Source organism: Cordyceps fumosorosea, assembly GCF_001636725.1.
Source record: "Cordyceps fumosorosea ARSEF 2679 chromosome Unknown scaffold_14, whole genome shotgun sequence".
Lineage (NCBI taxonomy): Eukaryota > Fungi > Ascomycota > Sordariomycetes > Hypocreales > Cordycipitaceae > Cordyceps > Cordyceps fumosorosea.
The window spans coordinates 185,450-209,821 of NW_017387314.1; the positions used below are offsets into that span (position 1 = coordinate 185,450).

Below are 24,372 nucleotides of genomic sequence, written 5' to 3' on the forward strand. Positions count from 1 at the left end.
TTTTGATATCGAGGCAATATATATCCTACATCTTTGTACATGATCTATCTCCCCGCTCCCAACGCCTGGTAAAAAGAAATGCCGCTTTGTGATCGCGTCGCAGGTAATAATAATACAAGAAGGCTGAGCATGCCGTGTCGCGTGAGCAGTCTCCGATGGGGATTCTCGGCCCGAGCAGCTCTCAGACATCATCCCATTCGCATTCTTCCACAGTGTTGCGTTCCCTGAAGCTTCACAGCCACACATGCTTCCCCTGATGTGGTCTGGCATCAAGTCTCGTCTCCCATCACACGCCTCTTTTCCTCCACGCCTTTCAGCGGATGCGGACGTCCTCGGCCTTGACCGTCGCCGTCGGGGGCGGCCGCGTCGGGCCGAACTGCTTCTTGGGCAGGATGCCCGCCAGGCTCAGCAACCGCCACGCAGTGTCCGTGGGCTGCGCGCCGACGCCGATCCAGTACCTCGCGCGCTGCGTGTCGAGGCGGACGTCCTTGTGGAGGGGTGGGCGGGCGTTGCTACCGTTGGCGGCGGCCGCGTTCTCGTAGGGGTCGGCTTTGGGGACGGGGTCGTAGGTGCCGATGACCTCGAGGGGCTTGGAGTTGCGCGCCGTGCTGGAAGGGGGGGAACTGCGTCAGTCTTTTTTTTGGGGGGGTGGGAAGATTGTCGTCGAGAAAGAGCATACCGTGCGTGGGCGACGACAATGTTGTAAAAGGGCAGGTTACGGCGGCCGAAGCGCGCTAGTCGGATTTTAATCACCATGTTGGTTTGGATTTTGTTGTGTCGACGGGGGCTTCTTCTCGCGCTCTCCTGATGGATATATACTTTCTTCGTCGCAGAGGTTGGCGATTTGCTGGCTTGGATGGTCCCCACTTCTTCCCTCTGTCGCGCTGCCCCGGAGCGCCAGTTTTGCCGGCTGCCGGGAAGCCAGAGCTGGGCGCTGGGGGCCTGTTCCAGACCTGCAGCGCAACGGATCGGTAACCCGCTGTGCCTGTAACTGGGTAAGCCCGAAAGTGATCGGATCAAGCCCAACGGCGTGTGCATCTCCGGCTCGAGTCAGCCAGCCGCAGGGTGCACGAATTCGATTCTTAAATAAACCCGATCCCATTTCGCTGGTTCCTTGGGGGCAGTACCTGCAGGACCCTTTTCCCCTTCTTTCTCTCCCCCATGTCGGGCTAAAGCGGTATAGCGGCCGCCAGCCGTCAAAACCCTTGCCAGTGCTTAATAAATGTACACCAAACGCAGCTCTTACATCATTGGAAAGCAACACATCCACGCCAATCCCCAGCATCCGTCATGACTCTCAAGGTAGGCTTTCTTCGTCGAACATCAGTTATTTTCTAGGGCAAAGTTTATGGTTGACTAATTTATGTATTGTGACATAGACCCTCAGCGCAAAGGCTGCTGCCGCCCTGGACCAGGAGCTCATGAGCACCTGCGCCTTTTCCCTAGATCAGCTCATGGAACTGGCCGGCCTTTCCGTTTCCCAAGCCGGTATGTGATTCTATTTTTTATCCTTGGCATATATTATGCCTCTTGGCTACGTGATTAGACGAACTAAGTCAACATGCCCGTGATGCAGTCTATCGCGTTCACCCCCCAACCATGGGGCGCAGAGTTCTCGTTGCTTGTGGCCCTGGGAACAACGGTTAGTATCGACTCTAAACTTGAACTACTAGAAGAATTCTTACCGATCCGTGTCAAGGTGGCGACGGTCTTGTTGCCGCTCGACATCTGTTCTACTATGGCTACCGCCCATCCATCTACTATCCCAAGCGGGGCAAGAATGAATTGTATCAGGTAAGCCGCTTCAGTTCACAGTTGCGTTGCTGTTGTCCAATTTCTGTGCTTTGTCCATGTGCGTGTATTTCATGCTCCTATGCATATGCGTGTATCATCTGTGTTCGCCCTTCCATTTTCTGCATGCTGGCAACTGCCCGGAGCTCGCCATGCACCAGTATTGGCCATCCTTGCTTTCCAAACGTCGTTTACTGCTTGGCCGGTGGCGCATATGATGTATTGAATTATACTTGAGATGTTCGTGTGTTCGTGGGTCGCTCATCGTTTTCTTAGCGCCTTGCAAAACAGCTTGAGGATCTTCAAGTCCCGTTCGTCGATGATTTCGTATCCGCAGCGGAAGAAGCTGACCACATTGTTGATGCCATTTTTGGTTTGTTGAATCATTCCAATAGTCCCAGGCCCTTCTTGTCTAATCATGTGCTAGGTTTCAGCTTCTCCGGTGAGGTCAGAGAGCCGTTTCCAGCCGTAATAGAGGCCCTCCAGAAATCAGAGAAGCCCGTTACGTCGGTAGACGCGCCATCGTCGTGGGACATTGAGCAAGGGCCACCCAAATCGGGCGTGGGTAGCTCTTTCATGCCTGCAACTCTCGTTAGCCTGTCTGCCCCGAAGCCGTTGGCTAAACACTTTACGGGACGCCACTTTGTTGGCGGCCGGTAAGTTCGCTCTCAAAGGAAGTTGTGACAACTTACATAATGCGGACAACGATGGCTAAGAACACTAACCAGGTTTGTGTCGCCTGCGATTGCTGAAAAGTACAATCTTCAGGTACCGGAGTACGAAGGTGTGGATCAGGTTGTCGAAGTCGACGTGACAGGCGAAAAGCTCTGAGGCTCTGAACGGTAAGTGCGTGTCGAGGCATGGTTTGTTAGAAGCCAGCAGACTACATGACAGAGCAACCACCCCTCAGGCTGTTTGGGCAGACGGGGCTCGGGCACTGGCCGTCTCGCATGTCATTCCGAATAAAAACTGTGCCGTCGGGGCACTCGAGATAGGGCGGATGATACGAAGGGCAGAATTCAACATAAACGAGATATTCTTTCCCGCAGACTGGGCAATCTGCCGTATGGGCTGTGCACATTTATCTCGAACTTGGTGCTCCGAATGCGATACAATCTCTGGCCAAACCGCGAGGTTTGGTAATAATGAGATGTAGCTGAGGACGGTGATTCTTGGTGGCCACACCCATGGAACTTTTTGCAGCTTTGGCCGCGGGATGTGTAGATGGGCGAAAGGGGGGGGTGTGAAGTGGCGCGTGTGCCCTTGATGGTGAGCGAGGCTGTGAAGGGGCAAGTTTGCAGATGCGCAAGCAGGTTGGTGACAAGTGTGGGAAAGACGGAGACGAAGAGACTTGGAGCAGGCTGTGAGGGTATACCGATGCGAGAGCAGCAGGCGTCGGGGAAAATCAGGCGAGGAGATTTTTGGTTTTCTCGATTGCCCGCTGAGGAGCGCCTACTCCGGCAAGTCGAACACCGACACAGACAGAAAGGGCCGGGCCAAAACAGGCGTCGTCGCGCAGGGTCAGCCACAGGGAAGAGGAAAAGGAAGGAATCAAAGACGCGGTAAACTGGACTCGCCACAGCCCCATGTGGCTAAGAAGAAGGGACACGGAAAGGAGGAGAGACCCTTGGGGCCCGAAACCTCACCAACAGCGGGAAACAAAGACTATTGGAAGGAGCATTTTGGTGTAGGGCGAAGTGCTTTGGGGTACCTGTAGGAGTGAAAGGGACTCGCCACACCACGCCATACTACCCGCACAACGGACGGAACATCCACCGAGGGGGGAGAGAAGAGGAGAGGAGGGAGAGGAGGAGCAGCGAGAACGGCCGGCCTTGTGCGCACTTACTGCCATGCCTACCTATACTACCACTACCTTACCTACCTCCTCCCCAGTGGCTACGGTAGGTGCTGACCTTGGCAACTTGCCCACGGTACGCAGCGACGGAGGCAGGTAGGCAGAACAATTTACCAAACTGTCCTGAATACTGCTAACTGCAAAGGTGGCCTAGTCACAGCTAAGAATGATAGTTTGCTCGGCGGCATGGACTCCGCGGCGGAGATGGCCCAGACCGTTTCCAGCGAGGTACAGGCGTTGGAAAGCTTGTGAGGCTGAAGAAACGTTGAGAAATAGTGGTCTGCAGCAGAAAAACAGTGACAGATCGACCGAAAAAGCGTGGCCAAAAGAAGTGGCAAAAGCAATGCGACTGAGGATCGGCCAGAGGTTTATCGACGAGGGCCAGCCGGAGCAAAAGCTCCCTGCGACATCTGATAGGCCCGAGCCGACGGGTGGCAGAGCGACAGGGGCCGGAGCGCCCCAGAGAACGGCTCCACCAGTTTCTAGCCACTCTCGGCACTCCTGGCACTTTCCAGCGTCCAAGTATAATTAAACCCTGCACGATACTCTTTTGACAACTCCAAACGTTCAACACAATAACTACGAACGGATGCTCCTCACCGGTGAGACCCGCTTCACATTCTTTACTGGTATCTTGACCATGGCTGGGCTGAATTGATCACAATTCCGGATGCTTGTCCGACCTACTTCTTCCGAAAGAATCCCCCCTCCTCTTCTACCTCCGCTCTCCTCACCTCACCTCACGCCATCCATAATAATCCGACGCACGCTCCCGCCCGCCAAAACAGCTTCGAACAGCCTCGACCTCGTCTTCCTCATCAAGCCGACCCAAGTCAAGATTCAGCTGCCCCTCCTGCCTCGTGCTCTGGACTCAGAATCCCACCATCCCCACAACCGCAAACGAGCAGCGGTTTGCCATCCCGACTCAGATCTCGCTGCAGATCGCCGCCCCTAATTCCCTATCAAATCTTCTGTTCACAAACGGGATCGCTAGCGAGCTACAGTTGCGTACTAATATCTTCTAAATATGTAAACCCTACTTACGGCATCGCGCAATTTGCTGTTGGGCGATTCGATGAGCAAGTCATCCCCACGGCCCTGTTCGAATTCGAGCTCCGGCATGTTCCTCGAACCATGAATCAATAAACCGAATTGCTGCCGTTGAATCCTTTTCGACATGGCCATAGTTGCATCACACCGTCTCGTTTTCTGGATTCCTCCGGCTTTGCGCCAGAATACGAGCTCTGCCTAACGGCCAGCCCAACCACTCCGTTCAACGTTACGGTGAATTAAACCACCCAATTTTGCCGACCTGGTCCACTCTTTTATGCATGTCACCTCGGCCAGCACCAACTGACTGCGAGCGACAATCACACATCACAGGAGAATCGTCGGGTCCGAACAGCCCAGCCCACTCCGGACCAGATGCCCCGGCCTCACGACGACTCATAAGGAATCTATTCTCCTGTTTGTAAAGTGATCAAACGCGCTACAGGGGCACGAGATGACGGGGCCCATTTGGCCCATTTATTGAACCGGCGATACAATCGTCGTTACGATTATTGAGGAGCAAAAGCGCCGCTCAATCCGAAGCAGCAAGAGTTCCGTGAAACGTAATCAAGCTCGAAAATTATTCTACCGCCGGCGGCATTGTCTTGGAAATTTCGCCTCGGTAAGATGTGACAGGCAAACCCCTGCTCCCGGACCGGAGCGTTGAACTGCGGCTGCCCATCTGCCGTGAAACTGTAACCGTCACTACACATACCCTTAGAAGGGCTCGGCACCAAGTTTCGCCATCATTTTCAGCAAAAGGATTATTTGCACCAGCAGATACACTCATTCCAGTTCGACGATATTATCCAAGCAGCAGCTTGGTTCGGTTGAAGCCGGTCCCCAGACCCAGGTGAGTACAGCACAATGGCCCTTGCGACTATTCAGAATCATGATTCGCATAATTTCTCGCTCTCCGCCGTCTCAAACATCCATACTACTAGCAAGAAACCTCCACAACTGGCACTTTCTGATCAAGTCGAAGGGCACCGCCTCCATCACCGTTTTGTTTGTTTCCAGCCGCATACGGCGACCCTGCTCATCTTCAGACGCCCAATTCTGCCACACCGGCGATCCAGGGTGCCGTTTGACATTGGGATCCAGGTATTGAACGAAGCTGGAGAAGTACGCCATTGTCACTGGTACAATAGCGGCATTGGTGGTCCTCAGAGACTTCGCCTCCTGTCCCTGAACATTGTCTGGACCAAAGATTGCACCGATTTCAGCGACGTGTGGCACACCGAAACCTTCGGCTACTTGCTCCGGATCGGCGACGTTGTAACGGTAATTCCACGACTTGTCACGACCCACAAAGGATGAGATGGCATCGGTTATGGCGTTTCCGGCGCAGGTAAAGGTACAATCGCCGTATGCTGCGGCGGTAGAAGGGAAGTAGGCAGCGTGCTTGGGCAAGGGGTCCATCTTGGGATAGAGGTTGCTCACAAGGGCAAGCTGCCACCTTTTAAGACGTGGATAATTGGCTCGCAGGAAGGCCAACGCTTCTGTCTCGGTACTGGCATTGGCAGCAAAGAAGGTACCTTCGTTGGTATCATCACCGATGAGCATCGGTACGCGCTTAAATTGTCCTGTCTGGAACTGCGAGTACATGTGGTCTTGGACCAGGTGCCCGTCAATCACAGGCAACCAGTACCACAGCGGCAAGGGGTCCCCGGTATGTGCCTCCGGGAAGGGCGAAGGCAAGCTCGCTTCACGTAGCGCGCGAATTCCAAGCTTCCGGAGGCAGTTGAGAGACGCGCAATTGGTCTTGTCGAGAAGACGCGTCCACTGGAATCTCATCTGTTGCACGGTACGTTGCGTCGGCCAGAACGGGCTCTCAGGCATGGCACCAACAAACAGGTCCTCCTTGTCATTGCCTCCGTAAGCGGTCAAATGATACGAGACGGACCCACCGCCTGCCGAATCGCCATGAATTACGACATGCTTAGGGTCGCCTCCAAACTGCGGTGCCAGAGACGAAATCAGCGCGTGCGCTCTCATCAGCATTCCCGGTACCATAATCACGAAACAAACATACCTGGCTGATGTACTTTTGCACCCATCTAAGAAGCATCCGCTCGTCCAGGAGGCCAGCATTCAGCGCGCCGTCGTGACGAACCTCTTCGCTAGCCAAGAAGCCAAGCACACCGACGCGGTAGTTGAAGTTGACAAAGACAATGTTGCCACCGCTCTGCTGGACGATCTGGGAGCCGTTGTAGTTGCCGTTGGAGTTGGCGGCGTAGCCGCCACCCTGGATGAAGACCCATACAGGAAGCTTCGATGCTGCGGTGGCGTTGGCGGGTTTGAAGACGTTGGCAAAGAGGCAGTCTTCGGCAAAACTGTCATCGGCGGTGGTACCAACGCCGACACAGAGCGCGCCGAACTGCGATCCATGTCAGCAAAAAAAGTGGTACAAGCCAAGTCTCTGTGCCTCCGCCGACAATACCGGCGGCTTTCCTCCTTTTTATTTTCGTTGCGCTGGGCAGGTGAGGACGTACCTTGCTCGCGTCCTGCACCTCGTTCTCGTAGGCCGGCGCCTGCGGCGCGCGGAACCGCAGGTCACCTACAGGCGGGCTGGCGAAACGCATACCGAGAAATTGGTCGACGCCGGCACCAGCAGCGCGGGAACCCCGGTACGTGGCGTAGTCGAGGTGGACGATCGGCGCTCGGGCTGCGGCGGCTGTCGTCTCTGCAGGGAGATCAATAGCCGCCGCGGCGGCGGTCCGGAGAGCGCCAGCGATATAGGCGAGTCGCTTGAGAAGCATCGTGACGTATGCGCTTTTTGTGCGTGTGTGTGCGTGTGTTTTATGCTTGCTATGTTTGTGTCTATTTCATGCTTCTACGGCAAGTAGGGCCGCGCGGTCAAGGCTGCGGTACCGAGATATCACGGGTGAGGGTGTTTGTGATTCATGAAGGACGGTGTGCGAACACTGACGGTGAGGGGGAGGGCGGGCAACGGCCGGACCCTTTAAGAGAAGGCAAAAGTAGGATTAAACGACGTACAGCGGGATAAGACAGCCATCGTCTTTCCCCTCCTCTAGTCCAGCAGCGAATGACCTGTCCGTATGCAGTGCGTCGCGAGCCTTGCCAACCCTCTCTGTCTGGTGCTGGAGCTTTGCTCCAATACGGCTGTGACGCTGTACACCGCGCGGCGGTGCTTACTCTATGCCGTACGACCCTCTCTCACCTACGTCGGTCCTTCCAAGCATATAAAGGATCTAGGTGGCCACGTAGCATCCGGATCTTGGCCCTTCTGCGCGGGTGTTTGCTTGCGCTGGAACATTGTGCCCGATGCATGCAATCCAGCCTCTCAGCCCATCAGCATGCATGGCTTTGAGTGATGGGTGAAACAGCAAGTGAACCTTATACAGCGTGCGGGCGCTGATGAGCTCGTCACCTGAGAGAGGAACGGCCCTAACCGGTGCGGGGACATCCAATATGGAGACGCTTTTCTCCCCGTTTTCCATGTTCGAACAATCAAAGCAGTCTAGTAGCTATGTAGCAACTCGTTGTTTTTGGTCGTTGGTGTGTGTGGTATTCTACCCCGCAAGCTCGGGGAGGGTTGCAGTCACCAATCGGACCAGTCACTGACCGTGACGTACAATAAGGTAAGCTCCACCGCAAAACCTTTGTTCGAGAGGGGAAGTTGAGTAGATAAAGCTGTTTCTTGTATACTTACGCGAGTGAGGCCGCCGAAATGTGCAGGTCACCAAGGGCAGGGGGTTTTGACGTGGGTTGGTTGCGGGGGGCTTTCATCGGGATCGGATCGGGCAGCGCCACGGACCCCAGCCCAGCCACCATGCGCCCCGGCGGAGGGTCAGATATGTTTTTGTAAATGATTGCATGGCATTTGGGCCATTTTCAAAGACCACTTGATGCACATTATGTCATCGCTCTTTTCTGTGGCCAGGCTGGAGTCCCGGGCCTGCCAGTCATGGCTGTCAAAAGGGTAGGGCGCCAAGTTGGTCGGATCAGGAGATCAAGTACAGATGTCCCTTTTAAAAGCCGTGTGCTTTATGATTCGGAATTAGAGATTCAGAAAGAATGGGAGAAAGAGTGGAAAGGGTGAGAGCATAAAAAAAGATAAAGTTGGTATTGAGGTAGCATTATACCGCTTGATATAACTTTTAATCGGGACCTCTGTCGTGAATCTGGGGTAAATCGGATATATCTCTGGATACGTAGCAGACAATTAAGACCCGTCGATTCAATAGTCTGTGCGTGCATGGGCGACATGCGTCGAATCTGCCTGCATGTAATCTGTAATGATGCAACATCGGCAAGTAAAATGGTGCAAGTCTCTTTTGGGCAGGTCAATCGGTCTTCACACGTTTACGGAGCACCCTCAAGCGTCTACGTGTCTCTACAGCAAATCAAAAGCTAGGAAGAATCAATCTGTGTAGCTACCAGCGCAGAGCAGCTCAAGGCCGGTGCCGCTCGTTTACGTAGCGATGGTCGGGGAGAGTGGCGCCGGCCGCACGATATTTGACACGGATCCCGCGTCAGCCAGGGTATCTGTCCGAAGAAGCTCGATTTCAAGACGACACCGACGCGGCTTTCAGTCTTGCCAAGTTCAAGGCAGGGTTTACGATACGAACTCTGTCCAGACTTCTCTGTCGAGGCCGAGCCGGGTTGAGGTCGTCGCATCGCGTCTCGTGCTGCCGTCGTGGGCAAGCCACGCCAGCTAAAAACTCGTAGCGGCCAAAAGGTCGAGCTGTCTATGAGCAGAGACATTGTAGGTATGAGTCGCACAGGTAATGACAAATCCATAGGGCTACACTATCCTGAGCTTGCAGCGAGAATGTAGCAGTAGCATGACTTGTCGTCCTCAGCGCGCGGTTGGCAGACGGCGTCGACGCGGGTGTCGATTTGCTTTGTGCAGTACGGAGACTGCTACACATGACATACCAAACCAATAGTCAATTGAGAATGCGATGATAGCTTGTAATGGCTTGTGACGGGTGACTTCGTGTCGGATACACAGCAATTCTACTGAATGGCTGTGGACGCCTTGGTGCGGTGGCGTCGGCTCGTCAGCCTAACGGGCGGTCGGCTGTCTCGGGTTCCATACTAGATACGGGAGCAGCGGTGAGATTGCAGCGGATATGGGGACGCTTCCATCCGCCAAGCACAGAGTTGTTTTTTGCGTGCAGATTTTTCTTTTCGGGCCTGTGTTTCACGGTGTTCTAGGCACGAATTTGTGGAGTTTGGTCGCGATAAGAGATCCACGTCTGCGACATTGTGAGCGGCGCTGCAGACAGGGTCCACGCTGATGGTCGTCTGTCTGCATGGATGGTTGGCGCAGCATGAAATGGACAAAATAAAAGTCGCAAAATTCTGGCCCGTGCGAGGCAGAGATGGAATTTGTCAAATATGGATCAGATTCGGAATAGTATCAGTTGACGGTGTCGAGATTTGCGCGGGCATGATTCATTGCTGTGTACTCCGTACTCGCATGCATAGGTGAAGACGGGGAAGGCGCGTGTAGCCCCAACCCAAGTCTCATACAAGCTTCCACAATAAATTCTAGAAGCAATCCAGCAGAAGTGGGAGGGGTGGGCGGTTTCGCTGGTCCGCGGACCGCTGAGAACCACTGCATCGTGACAGATCGCGTCTAAGAACACAAGGATTATTATTAGTCGTTTTTGGTGGATGGAACATGGGACTTTGTGCGAGATAAGCATCTCGAGGTAGTTTGTTTGGTTGTCATGATCAGCAGCAAACAGGTGAGGCGAGGGGAGGGAGGCAGGTATGGTATGAGTCGGGGTAGGAGAACAGAGCGAGCACTGGGGATGGCCAAGGAGGCGATGGGCATGAATCAGACCATGTTTGTCGAGTGCATGACTTGGTAGTTGGGAGGAGGCCAAGAGGCGTTTTTGGAAGCAGGTGTTGTGTACGCATGTGTTCGTAGGTGTGCAGGGTTATTATTATTCGTAGGTAGGATGCCCGTGAAGGCTGGCGATGTGGAGACGGGGCGTTGTTGGGTGGTGGGGGGAGAAGGAGCTGGAGACGGCTTCCTTCGGCTTGGGATTTACGATGATTACTTGGTACTGACAAAACGGAGGATAGACCATCCAGTGATAGTCTCTCTGATGAAGAGTAAATTCATCAAGTATTCGGAACAAGTTTGTGGGCGCTGATTCATTTCCGTGACCCGTCTTGGCAAGGCTGCTGTCCATGACGATTTCTTTTTTTTTCTATTCTGCCGCTATTTTTGGTGCGCAAATAGATGCAAAAGCAAATTGGAAATAGGCTGACGGCTGGAGGGCTGGCCGACTTCCCCATGGCGCCCCAGACCATCAGCCGAGTGATGCCATGGTGCATGGACCGGGTTGGAGATGGATGGAGGGATGGAGGGGATGGAGGGATGGAGTCGCTGGCTGGGGCCAGGGTGTGATGCGGCTGTGGGCTAAGCTGGAGGCTGTGTGGGTTCGAGCTGCGCGGGAAGAAACTGGAATAGGGTCGTGTATTGAAGATTGAGCACCGTTGTAGAGACGTTGGTCAGCTGCTTTCTCGAGTTCAACTGCTTCAATTCCGATTCTATGTCCCTTCGTTGGTCGTCGTCAAGCCAAGCAACAGCCACCTACCTGTTTTGGATGTATCCTCTGGGCTGGGCATCGCCTGGCAGCGCCTCCCGAGAGCGCCATGCAAAGGCCGAGTTGATTTCAATCGACAAGATGGTCCTTGCCACGACTCGCCTTGGCGGTGGCGTGGTTTTTGTTCCTCTCTGTCCAAGCACTTGTTCCAGCCACCACCTAGGTAATAAACTGCTAAGTGGCTGAAAAAAGACACACGGGTGTGCCGCACTCGGCGGTTTTTGCCAAGTGGGGGTGGCAAGACGCCAGCCAAAGCCGGTAACAAAGTCTGTGTCTGTTTCCAGAAGCTTGCGTCCAGCCGCGCCATCGTCGATACGATGGTATTGATTTCAGCATTGACAAGAAAAAAGTCACGAGTGCAGGAATTGCACAAATGGAGCCCGAAAGCGAGAAGCGAGGGGCCAAGCAGCCCAAGCTCACTCACCTGGGCAACTGGGGTCCCCTCCCCCAGTTGGTGCGTGCGTGACTACTGTCGGGGGTAGCATGCTTCAACATAAAGTTGGCAAGCCACTTGTGTTACGACTAACTGGCCGGGCAAAAGGGTTTTCTGCTGCCTGGCGCCACGTTTTGCGATTTTGTTCAGTATTTTTATGCCTACTAGGCACTCACTGGTCATAATCTGACTGGTTGCAGTGGCAAGTCGTTGGTACACTGGCAAAACTAGCACCTGGGGCTGACGCCCAGTAGAGCCGCTAACTGGATCCATCAGAGACATGGCGCCCCAAAGCAGCCTTGAATACAGGCTCGGAAATAGAACCGTCTCATGTGAGCCTCGAGGCTAGTTATTGTGTCTGTATGCTAGTGCATTGTGATTGATTGTATGCTTGCGCCCGTCGATGGAGGCGCTGCGGCGGAAGCGACGTTGGACGTCGAGATGACTGCCAAGTAAACACCCAAAGCGGCGCAATCCGCATTCTTGGCATTCAGCAACCCGCCACTGCTCGATGCGATGGCTCGAGGGTTATTGTACCTGCTACTTTACTTTTTTTAAATAATAAAAACGTAAACGAATCTGAGCGACTCGCTGCCGTTGCCCGACTATCTCATGGCTTGGGCGGGGCGGGTCTGGCGTTCAGTTTAACAGTGCAGCACTGCTTTCTGCTTCATCTCCCCCAAACTTACAGGGGAGGAGCGGCGTCTGGGGTCCCGTTTGTCCCGTTTGTTACCCCAAAAATCTGGTTGTCGCTGAGTTCTCTTCTTCCAGATAAGGTGGGTGGTGCCCTGGCAAGCTGCTAAGGTGATACCTCCGCTTCTCTACAGCTAACAACCCGCAATCAGGTACTTCCCAAGCACCGCAAAGCCTCGTTTGCTCCCCACCAAGCCTGTCCTTGCTCTTCTCCTCCTCCCACACAAACCCCAAAACCGGCCGCATGCCCACATCAACCTCTCCAGCTCAGCCTGTCCTCTTTTTTCCTCTACTCCAACATCTCTTCAACCTCTTTTCCTCCCTCTGCTAACTGACCTCTCCCGTCTCATTGAGGTCGTCGCCCATCCATGTTCGCCCACTGCTGTGCTGGTTACACCTGCCTCTACCGCACCTACAGCTGAGCTCGCCTCGTCTCGTCTCGTCTCACCTCACCTCACCTCACCTCAACTGCCCCGTTTCCTAAGTCGGCCGCTGCTACGCTGCAACCACCAACGGTTCCTGTTTCTGACGTCACGCGCCGCGTCGTCACACCTCGCACAGCTCGCTATCCTTGTACTTATCTGATCGCAATACACGACGCACAACACAAAGCACACATCTTCTCCAACCACACTTGCCTCACCCTCCATCATGGAGAAAAAGACCTCCCAAGAGGGCCATGCCTCGGGGAACAGCTACAATCTCAACCTTGAGGCTTCCCAACCCGCCGACTCGACAGAGTTCAGCCTAGCCGCCCAGCATGATCAACTCGAGCGTGGCCTCAAGAGTCGCCACATTCAGTTCCTCGCCCTCGGTGGTGCCATTGGTACTGGTCTCTTCGTCGGCTCTGGTGCTATCCTCAGCAGTTGCGGTCCCGCCCCACTCTTCATGGCTTACATCTTCATGATGGCCATTGTCTGGACCGTCATGAACTGTCTTGCTGAAATGGTTACACTCCTGCCCATGCGCGGCATTACAGTCCCCTACTTCGTCGAGCGATTCGTCGATCCCTCCCTCGCCTTCGCCGCCGGCTGGAACTACTGGTACGTCTACGCCATTCTCGTCGGCGCAGAGGCATCCGCCGCCAGCATCGTTATCGACTACTGGCCTGGGGCCCAAAAAGTCCCTGTCGCCGTTTGGATCACCATTATCCTCATCGTCATGCTCTTCCTCAACATCATCGCCGTCCAATTTTTTGGCGAGGCCGAGTTTTGGTTTGCCAGTATCAAGCTGATCTCCATTATGGGTCTCATCATTCTCGGCATCGTCATCTTCTTCGGCGGCGGCCCCAACCAGGATCACATAAGAGGCTTCTACTACTGGGAGCACCCAGGCGCCTTTGTGCAGTACAAGGGCGTCGCTGGCTCCACCGGTCGCTTCCTCGCTTTCTGGCACGCCTTTATCGCCGCGGGCTTCGCGTTTATTACTTCACCCGAGCTGATCGCAATCGCAGCGGGCGAGACGGTTGCTCCTAGGCGCAACATTCCCAAGGCCGCCCGCCGCTTCGTCTGGCGTCTTGCCATCTTTTACGGGTGCGGTTCGCTCGTCATTGGCATCCTCGTCGCATCGAACGACGACCAGCTTCTCGGTGCCCTCGCGTCCGGTGCCAGCGGTGCGGCGGCCTCTCCGTTTGTCATTGGCATCCAGAGGGTCGGCATCTCTGTGCTCAACCACATCATCAACGCTACCATTCTGACGTCGGCCTGGTCCGCGGGTAACTCGTTCCTCTACTCGGGCAGCCGTGTCCTCTACTCCATGTCTCTTACCGGCAATGCCCCCCGATTCTTCTCCAAGACGACTCGCCTCGGTGTCCCTTGGGTTGCCGTCCTGGCCACGTTTGCCGTCAGCTTGCTCTCGTACCTCAATGTCGACAACTCGGGTGAAAAGGTGTTCACGTGGTTCGTCAACCTATCGACCATTTCTGGGTACATTGCGTGGATTATTGTCATGATCACCTACGTCCGCTTCCGCAAGGCACTCGAGTACAACAACGCGCTTGATATTCGACCGTACAAGACGCCTCTCCAGCCCTACGCGAGCTATTTCATGATTGGCCTCGTTTCTCTACTCACCATCACCAACGGTTTCCAGACATTCATGGCTAAGCCATTTGTGGCCGCCGACTTCATCGCCGCCTACATCACTATCCCGATCGTGCTGGTACTCTACGTTGGACACAAGATTTGGTTTAGAACCCGCTTGGCCATCCCGGTCCACGAGATTGACATTGTCAGTGGCGTCAAGGAGATGGATGAACTAGAACAGATGGATGAGGAGCGTGTTCCCAGCAACTGGCTCCAGAAGGTTTGGTACTGGCTCGCGTAGACGGCGTGTGCCACGCAGCCACGGTTCGCTGTGGCTGGATGGCTGGATGGCATGCTGGTCTCTACTTTATGACGCCCATGCAGCTCTACTAGATTTTTACATTTCTCTCGTCTTGTTGGATACCACTTTTTCCCACCCATGTCCATACGACATGCTTCAGATTAGATTGAATTTAGTTTGGCTATATATTGAGACCCCTACCCTATAGTGTGCCATTTTTTTTGGCCTCGCGCCCTTGGTCATGTTAGACAGCCAAGTTGCTGGACAAAAATAGCAAGTCATGTATTTCGTCTTGTTTTATACACGCAACTTATCAATATAGTATCACGAGTACTAGGTTTATTTGTTGGTTGTCGCCGTTAACTTGCCGGTGATATTGGCCGCGTATAACCTCCATTTATAACACAGACCAATGGGTTTGCGCTACGAACGGTGGAATCTACCTACTGAGAATTAACTAGCCTTAGCTCAGGAAGTAGCGAAACGAGTAGGGCAAAGAAGGAACTAGAAAAAGGAAAGGCAGTCACTCAACATTGCACTATTGAGAAAACTGTCTCGAGTGCCGAAAGATGGAAGTATTGTCTCGCATCGTCAATGCTTCCCACCTTGAACCAGGCTTGTTTTGATGCGGGGGCTAGCGCGCTGGGAATGAATGCGCGCCCAGCATTCCACCGATGAGCATGTGGCCAAATTCTCGGCGTCTAGATCGTTTCTAACCGTTGCAAGAATGAAGTGCGATCGCGACGAGACGCGTCCTGACTGGGTCTATAATTTTTTCTTCGTGTGAAGCGATGCCATCCTGAAGTTATCGAGAGAGTTATCCTCGGGTTACAAAAGCGAGGTATATAACACGAGTTATTGTTTGCCGATGTAAGCGATCAGATCCATGCAATAAGACTGCCGGGGTAACGAACCACTTGACTGGGGTCTTGAGATCAGTTGACAAGTGCCGACGTTTTTTTTGCTTCTTCTTCTTCTGTGCGTTTACACCTCGCCTGCATGTCGCAGTTGGGCGACTGCATGTTTTACGCGGAGAGCGCCGGCGATCAAAAGCCGGACAGGACGAAGCAAACAGAATGGCATCATAGTACAGATGAAAGAAGGTCATGTTTGAGAAATATAACGGCCCCCCTTTCCTTTAAAGATTTTTGATAGGAAATAGAGGACTAATTTATTTGTCCGTTACAGAGGTAGCATCGCGCCAAATCGTCAAATGACGTGTTGGAAATTGCTAATCGAAAGGCCCAGGGGGGGGACGGACACGGGCAGAGCAGTGCAGCATAGAGAAGATAGATGACAAGTTGAGAGATAAACTTTGTGACAAGAGAGGCAGTAGATTTTTTTTTTCAGTGATTTTCTATTTATTTTTCTTCTGGTCTTTTATGAGAGCCTTGGGATGAACTCGGGCAAGACCAGACGCCTGCAACCTGCAACCTGCAACCTGCAACGCACGCACGACCTTCCTAGGAGGGAAAAGCGTCAGGTACGGGCGCCTCGAGTCCTCTCTAGGGCTGACCAACTGGCCAGGAACAAGAGAAGGGGCCAATGATGATGATGTGTCGGGGTTAGATGAGCAAATTTAACCTAGTCCCATCAGGGGGACTACGCGGTTGGGTCCAGATGCAAAGCCCAATGTAATCCCCCCCCCTTGCTTTTCGGTGGCTTGCCTGCTCCAGTTTACAAGCATTTTTGCTCTTGGTCGTGCTTCCCCCCAGAAAATCAATCGGGGCGCAGGGCAGTTTAGGTCGATAGACGAGTACGAAAGTGGGAAGGGAAGACGAAGGAAGGGATAACTAGAGCGAGTTGTCGGCCGTTGTGATGTGTATGTAGTCTATTGACAAGATGGTGATTGAATGACTAGAAATATAGTGGTAAGTTGCCAAGTCGAAGCAAAGAAAAGGTCAAGCCGTCCTTTTTTCTTTTTAGAAATTTGGATTGTATTTATTTCGCGCCCCCTTGTTTCTCTTTGCCGCGACGGGACGCAAATCACAGCTCTTTGTAAACCGTGTGTACTACCCACGACACGTCGCAACATTGGCCCCTAGGGGCCCTCATTTATTAATGACGGTGACAAGCTGGTGGACGGACACTTTACTCTAGCCCATTATGCAGAGTCTCGGCTTTCTGTTGCCTCTGCTTTTTTGTGAAGCTGGGTGTTGTGTGGATGAGACCAAGGCGGATACCCTCATTTCCCTGGGAAAACGCCCCCTTTGACAATTGGTCAGGTCACACCCGAGGCGAGAGGCCCAGGGCGCGTGCGTGCGATGAACCAACCCTTTTTCATGCCCCCCCCCCCATATCACTCCTCATCACTGGCTATCGATAGTTCCCCTGGTCGGTGTATGTACTTTGCAAGACTGACTGACACAAAGGGAATTCCCCTCGTGCCCAGCATCGCGCAGGCCCCATTCCCATCCCTGGCCCTCTTGTCAATGGACGAGAAAAAAAAGGGATTCCCCCATCTTGGCTGTTTCTCATTAGTCTGTGGGCCTTTTTGATTCAATTGGTAGGTGACTAGTGGTGTGCTATCCCGTGTCTGTGGTGAGAGAGAGTTGTTTGTTCTCGTGAGCCCCCAACTCATATTACTGCAACGGGCGCCCACACACCTCTCAACGTCTTTTTTTTCTCTTTTCTCTCTTTCTCTTCTCCAGCAAGTACAATTCGAATCCTATTCGTTTCGTTCTCACAAGACTTCGTTGGCAAAGTCTAAACACACACGACGCTCATTTATTATACCGCACAATCCATCCCACTGACTCTCATCCAACCAATACTCACTCAACTCCTCCAACTTGAAACAAGTCGCGCCTCAGCCCGTCGGCCAAGCATAAGAGAGAGCAGTTTATTTTTACCTCGTCAGAGAAGGAAGACGAGAGATATTTTCACGACACGTTGAACGGAAAAAACGCAATTGTCTTTTACTTTTAAGCAACTCGACAGCCTACACCAACAGCAACCTCGACCAAATCAGCAACAACAGCAACAACAATCACGATGCGTCTTTCCACCATCCTCCTCGCTGTCCTCCCGGCCATCGCCGCCGCCCAGAGCGACGCCTCGCCCAGCCTGACCACCGTCACCAGCACCTCCAAGACCACCATCACCACCACCACCACCGACACGGCGCACCTCACCAAGACCGTCACCCTCTCGCGCGTCCACACCGTCGTCTCCATCAACAGCACCGGCGTCATCCTGCCCACTGGTGGCACCGTCACCCTGCCCAGCTCCACGGCACCCGCGTCCACCGCCGCCCCGACGACCCTGCCCACCAAGGGTCCCTCCAACGCCGGTGTTGCCCTCGACGCCGGCCGCGTCGCCCTGGCCGGTGTCGCCGGGATGGTTGTCGCTGCTCTGTTGTAAGGGAGTGGGTGAGAGTGAGAGTGAGAGTGTGGGTGAGAGCGAGCTTCCAAGATGGTGGTGCTCTCACTCACTCGCCCTCACAACCCCCTCCAGTCTATACGCTTGGGCAGGACCTCCCTGACTTGTTGCCATCTTGTCTTCTTTCGCTTCTGGCAGCAAATCGAGTACAATCTTCAACCTGAAAAGACACTTCTTACACAAAGCCCGTCTGTTCTGCAAAGCATGACGCCGCGTTCTTCCTTTCCTTTGTCAAACCCTTTCGTGAATTTTCCCCCATATACCTCTCTTCTTCTTCTTCATTCTGCCGCGAGGCGTTTTCTTTTTCTGGATTGGTTATGCTTGACGACCTCGACACGAGTACGAACTAAGGCGACCTTTTTTGCTGGGTGGGCATCACTTCCACATCCATCTCCCTGCCCTCATCTGCCTCTTTTTTGGTTCGTCGCATATACTTGGCGGCTGTATTCCCCTCCCCTTCCGCCTCTGGGAACTGTTGTTGATGTGATGTTTTCTGGAGGAGAGGAAAGGAGAAGCAGTCGGTTTTACGTTCACGGCTTCTACATCTGCCCGGGCTGTGAGCCAGGCTCTGCCCTCTCAAGGTAGTTGCCGCTGCAGTGGGATAGCCTCGGTTTTACTTTGGACCGCATTTCATTCCACCCGGAAAATTCAAGCCCGCTGCTGGGACAGATTTAGAAACTCTCAAACTACTTCATCTTCGACTTGTTACCATACTGTTACCCATCTTCTTTTGCTTCACAGGGTAACAAGGCCATTTTACATATTTGATGCGTTCAGGACTCGTCCCCGCTTCCAAGTCTCTTTTCTTGGATGCAGGACAAGGGTGGCTTTTTGCTATTTTTCTGATTACGCAAAAAACGAGACTTTTTTGTCTGTTTCTTCTCGGTACTCGGGCGGCAGCCAGTGTGTTGTGCACTCCTTGAGGCGTGCGATGTTTTCTGCTGGTGGACTGCTGCGGGCGATGGCCTTTCTACGGTTTCTTTTGCTTTCTTCGTTTATAGAGCCTGCAGGCGCAGCTGCTTTTGAAAGCGACCTAGATAGATGGAAAAAATCGACGAGACCTTGAGAAGAACAATTGGATGGGCTACGTGACTTGGTATTACATGAGTCAAAGTGATGGAGACGTATAAGCACATGCACCGTGTAGTCCTTCCTGGTTCTAGAAACAGGCCGCGGCTTGTGCTATCAAGATATCAAGGTGTCGTTTGTGTTGGCATTATGGTCACAACGGTCGAGCCAACTGACGTAGGCGCCTGCCAACCAACATCGAGCAGGGCTGTAGCAGGTTTCGTGTACATGCATCCACGGTTAGCATTCAGCTTGGGCCATACCTCCGGCTCTTAGTGTATCTATGGGGAATGACGTAGCGTGCAGATGAAACAAAGATGGAATGAATGACTGCTTCGAACTTGCCATCTTCAAGGGGCAAAGTCTTTGAGGATACGAATACTTTGAGGATGTGGGTACGGGTTTCCCGCAACTCGAAGCCGTAATAAGACGGAGCTGTATTACGCATATTCTGGGGACAAGCTTGTCTGTACCCGTCAACTCAAAGTGCTTGGTATCTATACAGCTCTGCAATTGCACGACAACAAGTCTTCTAAGCTGCCAAAGCACTCTCTCTTTCCTGTCAGCTTGGGGTCACAGACGATCCAGCGCCGTCGGCCTACCCTATTCCTTTCGGACTGCTATGGGCTTAGCCACTTGCCGTCATTCACCGGCTGCCTAGTCAGCATTGTCAAGGTTGCGTGTAACGATATGGGTTAGGTTGGGAGAGCACAAAGCGTTCAAGCTCCCCGTGTAGTCCCTGAGCGGAGAATATCTTTACAGCGTACATGTTGGTTTATCAGCCCCGACCCAAAGATCAACAATGAAGTGCGCTGGAGGTTGCCTCCGTTGTGAGACTCGCTGCTACAGAGGCCCATGTGGCCTCACTCAGTCTCTTTGATACGGTCCGGGGATGTGTAAACCCGTCGGCTTCCTATACCCAAGAGTTCCATTTCGATTCTGGATCAGATAATCCAGGAAGTCACGCAGCTGCCGGAACATCAAGGCCGTATGTTCTATATAAAACAGCAGCATGAACCCTCGTCGACTTTCCAAGAACTCTCCGCGACGCCACCGACTTCGACCCCATCACCCACTCTACGCCGACTCTTAGGAGCCAACTCTCACAAAACAGCAACTACTCACGCCTCACCCTTCAACTTGCCATCGCTCAGACGATACTCGCTGGCAAGACCACCCTATTTCCTTCCAACCCTTTGGCCCCAAGCCCCGCTCCCTCCAGCTTCCCCAACGAGAAGTGGTGCGCCGACAAGATGACCGCGCCGGGATGCGTCGCATGCGATGGCAAGGGGTGGTATTGCTACCCGTGCCCGGGCTGCGCCGGCGAGGGTCGCGCCGGCGAGTGCACCACCTGCCACGGAGACTTCAGGACGTACAAGGGGTTCTGCGGCAACTGCGCGGGCTGGGGCAAGGAGAAGTGCAAGACCTGCTGTGGCAGCGGCGAACTCCGGCCGGACTGCACATGCCCGGCCGCGGAGGAGCGGCAGCGAAAGATCAAGGAGCTGGCCTCGAGATGGAAGTCTTAGACGTGCAACGGCGTCTAGCAGAAGAGTGTTGCCGCAGAGCGACGAGCTGCCGTACAGGTGCGACAAGGACGATGAGGACGGGCGGCTGAAGAACTGGTACTTTTGCTTCGGTATGGGGAAAAGGGCAGTGTGAGTTTTGCGACGGGGCAGGCTGTCGACCTGGATATGACTGCGGCAACCGCAACTGCGCCGAGGAACAGAACGTTGTGCGAGGGATGCGACGGTATGCGTGCTGGGCAGGATTGGTGCGACTGCCAGTTTGCGGAGGATAAACGAGTTGGGAACAACTTAGCACCACGCAGTGCTCATGATTGGTATATTTGTTAGTTGATGCTTTCTTGTTTTCGTACGATACATCATCTTCTTTGAAACCCGTCGTCTTGGTTGCACGGCGCGGCTCGCTCGCAACACCATGCCATTCATTCATTGCCATGCATCATCAAACATCTTTGTTTAGTAGTACTGTGTCGGGGAGTTTGGGAAAGGCAGAATGGCTATATAAACCAGCAGCTGCGGACTGTTTCCTGACTTTTTGAACAACAGAATCTCTATATGTATAAACATCTGCGGACTGTCTCTTGACTTTTTCCACATACTCATTCCAAGACTGTCATCAACTCGAACGTACATACTCTACACCCTGCCATGGGTTCCTTTCTTCGTTTTATATTGTGCCGCCCCGAGCCAGGTAAGATGCCCTGAGTTTGCCTGACCTTGGCTCTTGGCTCTGCTAACAGCGATGGTAGATTGCAAGTCGTGTAATAATACTGGGCGGATAATAAGTGCAAGCTTTGCCAATACGGTGATCTTTAGCCCTTGCGACTGTGGAAGGACTCCCATAACCATAGAGTGAAGACGGCTGCTGAGTGGATATCATGTCGGTGTACTAGATAGCTCAATCTTCCTGTCGATAGAGATGTACTGAAATATCAGATTCCTGGCGAGGCGGTTGACCCGCTGCCATTGATTCCAAGTTCACCAGGGCAAATGCCGTCATGGTTCTAATGTCGATGAATCCGAATAGCTGAAGAGGTGCTGCACTAGACGGGCCGAGGAGATGAATATTACTTTGCCAAATAAATGTCTTTTGCTCAGAGTGTTGGTCAAACCACTCCTGTTGGTCAAACCGTTTTCTTTGCCTGGATCGAGTTGTAGCTTGCGTGCTGGTGTCAACAGCCCATATCTAACTAAGCGCACGCAACCCCTTTGCTGTGCGCGTGTTGTTTCGCTCGGGAAAGACGATGATGAATGTGCTTCTGATTTTTGGTGAAATGTCGCTGCAACCGCTGCATTCGAGGCTGCAAACGAGCCGCCGTTCGTGGGTTCATGGGATGATGACCTGCCTGGACAAACAGGTGACGGGAGGAGAGGAATGGGGACAAGCGGAGAAACCCAGCCAGAACTCGGACCATTTTTATTCGCGCTTGTGCTTGTGCAACATGAATCACTTTGCATCGTAATGATAACTAATGCATGGTCCAAGTGCCGGCTGATTAATAAATCGACTGCGACTTGCCCAGTTCCTGTCCTGTCCTGTCCTGTCCTTCCTTCCCTTGTCTTTTCTGCCTGTCTACGGTCGCACATTAATTAGCGAATAAGGTACCGCCATTTTCCTGTCCGTGGTCGGCGGGCGGCGGGTCCCATCGGCCTTTGGCTTGTCCCATCATAAATCACCGCTCAAATTTGTGGAGCGACCAGTCCAACATTTTAGTCAACGATTTGTTCACAGAAACTCGAGCTTTTCTTGGCCCGTGGTTTCTTCGTCTTCCCCTCTTCATTGACTATCAACACAAAACACGGTTCCTGGTCCTTCTGGCAAATAGGGAACATCATCCTCACCACACACAGCCGCACAATGGCTTCTCTACATCGATCCGCCGCGCCCCTGCGCAGGGCCTTCACCTCTATAGTCTCCTGCACCACCACCACCTGCGCGACTACCACCACCACCACCACCACCACAAGGGGCCTCGCCACCGTCCCCTCACCGGCCTCCGACGCCAAACCCAATCCCAAACGCAAGACATACTTTAAAGACACCACCGTCGCCTCCCTCGATGACTTTATCGCCGGCAAGTCTGGCGCCGACGCCGCCCTGTCTCAATCCGCCGCATACGAGCTGCGCACCGCCCAGGTCGGCCCCGAGGGCAAGAAGCGCACCATCACGCGGCTGCCCGAGTGGCTCAAGACGCCCATCCCCGCCGGCAACGACAACTTCAAGAAGATCAAGGCCGATCTGCGCGGCCTCAACCTGCACACCGTCTGCGAGGAGGCCCGCTGCCCCAACATCTCCGAGTGCTGGGGCGGCTCCGACAAGTCGGCCGCCACCGCCACCATCATGCTCATGGGCGACACCTGCACCCGCGGCTGCCGCTTCTGCAGCGTCAAGACGAGCCGCGCCCCGCCGCCCCTCGACCCCCACGAGCCCGAGCACACCGCCGAGGCCCTCGCCCGCTGGGGGCTCGGCTACGTCGTCCTCACCAGCGTCGACCGCGATGACCTCGCCGACGGCGGCGCCCGCCACTTCGCCGAGACCATCCGCAAGATCAAGCACAAGAAGCCTACCCTCCTCGTCGAGGCCCTCACCGGCGACTTTGGCGGCGACCTCGACATGGTCAAGATTGTCGCCGAGAGCGGCCTCGACGTCTACGCCCACAACGTCGAGACCGTCGAGGCCCTGACCCCCTACGTCCGCGACCGCCGCGCTACTTTCCGCCAGAGCCTCAAAGTCCTCAAGCACGTCAAGGACGTCCGTGGCGACGGCGGCATCATCACCAAGACGAGCATCATGCTCGGGCTCGGCGAGCAGGAGCACGAGCTCATGGACGCCCTCACGGAGCTCCGCAAGGCCGGCGTCGACGTCGTCACCTTTGGCCAGTACATGCGTCCCACCAAGCGCCACCTCAAGGTCGAAAAGTACATCACCCCCGACGAGTTTGAGATGTGGCGCCAGCGCGCCCTCGACATGGGCTTCCTTTACGTCGCCAGCGGGCCGCTCGTCCGCTCGTCCTACAAGGCCGGCGAGGCTTTTATCGAAAACGTCCTCCGAAAGCGTGCCGGCGACAAGGCAGCCATCACGGCGCAGGCTGGCCTGGACCAGGCCGTCGCCATGGACGGACGTGCCGGACCATGATTTTTCTTGTCTTGTAATTATACCTATTCACATCAATATACTGGAGGGGCGTTTTTGCGTTTCATTGCATATTCTGGGATTCTTCGCTCTACCGTGTACTGGCACTAATCAGAGGCGCGAGATGGGTGGTAGAGCTGATATGGGAGATTTTGGCTTATTGGGCTTATTGGGGATATGGTGGATATTTTATTGAACAAGTGAGGGAACATAAGACGTGGCGTTGGGATTGCATTGTTACGTGTTTTTATATTACACCAATTATAGAGCCTTTTTTTTTTTGCCACATCGCTGGTCATGGTAAGAGCCACCGCCTTCAACCATTACCTGCATGAGTTTCGCAGGACCTTTAGCAATTGGCCTGCAGAAAAATCAAGAATCCTTCTATCCTCGCACCATGTCGCCTTGTCATGAATTCGTCAAGCTAAAAGTAGCTTGTGCTTGGTATCTCAAAAAACGCCCATAAAAACCAACAAAACCATTCAACATCTATCCAGCACCCGAGCGTACCGCAAGACGACGCCGAA

The 24,372-nt window shown here is 53.8% G+C and overlaps 7 protein-coding genes across 7 annotated transcripts; 5 read left to right on the forward strand and 2 right to left on the reverse strand.

Annotated features, from left to right (window-relative positions):
• Positions 1–313: 313 nt before the first annotated feature.
• ISF_05713 (mitochondrial ribosomal protein S16) lies at positions 314–756 on the reverse strand (the record flags this gene model as incomplete). The annotated part of the gene is made up of 2 exons (XM_018849318.1): positions 314–608; positions 680–756. 2 exons carry the CDS (start codon positions 754–756, stop codon positions 314–316), a joined length of 372 nt encoding a protein of 123 aa, XP_018703345.1.
• A 534-nt stretch (positions 757–1,290) lies between these two features.
• On the forward strand, positions 1,291–2,622 carry ISF_05714 (YjeF-related protein; the record flags this gene model as incomplete). The annotated part of the gene is made up of 7 exons (XM_018849319.1): positions 1,291–1,302; positions 1,380–1,488; positions 1,547–1,642; positions 1,700–1,794; positions 2,083–2,164; positions 2,219–2,447; positions 2,520–2,622. The coding sequence occupies 7 exons, from the start codon at positions 1,291–1,293 to the stop codon at positions 2,620–2,622; spliced, it is 726 nt and encodes a 241-aa protein (XP_018703346.1).
• A 2,998-nt stretch (positions 2,623–5,620) lies between these two features.
• ISF_05715 (Carboxylesterase, type B) lies at positions 5,621–7,458 on the reverse strand (the record flags this gene model as incomplete). The annotated part of the gene is made up of 3 exons (XM_018849320.1): positions 5,621–6,655; positions 6,732–7,076; positions 7,192–7,458. The coding sequence occupies 3 exons, from the start codon at positions 7,456–7,458 to the stop codon at positions 5,621–5,623; spliced, it is 1,647 nt and encodes a 548-aa protein (XP_018703347.1).
• A 5,608-nt stretch (positions 7,459–13,066) lies between these two features.
• On the forward strand, positions 13,067–14,740 carry ISF_05716 (amino-acid permease inda1; the record flags this gene model as incomplete). Its single annotated transcript, XM_018849321.1, has 1 exon — positions 13,067–14,740. The coding sequence occupies one exon, from the start codon at positions 13,067–13,069 to the stop codon at positions 14,738–14,740; it is 1,674 nt and encodes a 557-aa protein (XP_018703348.1).
• Positions 14,741–17,734: 2,994 nt separating this feature from the next.
• On the forward strand, positions 17,735–18,103 carry ISF_05717 (hypothetical protein; the record flags this gene model as incomplete). Its single annotated transcript, XM_018849322.1, has 1 exon — positions 17,735–18,103. One exon carries the CDS (start codon positions 17,735–17,737, stop codon positions 18,101–18,103), a length of 369 nt encoding a protein of 122 aa, XP_018703349.1.
• A 2,339-nt stretch (positions 18,104–20,442) lies between these two features.
• ISF_05718 (hypothetical protein) lies at positions 20,443–20,715 on the forward strand (the record flags this gene model as incomplete). The annotated part of the gene is made up of 1 exon (XM_018849323.1): positions 20,443–20,715. The coding sequence occupies one exon, from the start codon at positions 20,443–20,445 to the stop codon at positions 20,713–20,715; it is 273 nt and encodes a 90-aa protein (XP_018703350.1).
• A 1,855-nt stretch (positions 20,716–22,570) lies between these two features.
• On the forward strand, positions 22,571–23,848 carry ISF_05719 (lipoic acid synthetase; the record flags this gene model as incomplete). Its single annotated transcript, XM_018849324.1, has 1 exon — positions 22,571–23,848. One exon carries the CDS (start codon positions 22,571–22,573, stop codon positions 23,846–23,848), a length of 1,278 nt encoding a protein of 425 aa, XP_018703351.1.
• Between the last annotated feature and the right edge of the window lie 524 nt (positions 23,849–24,372).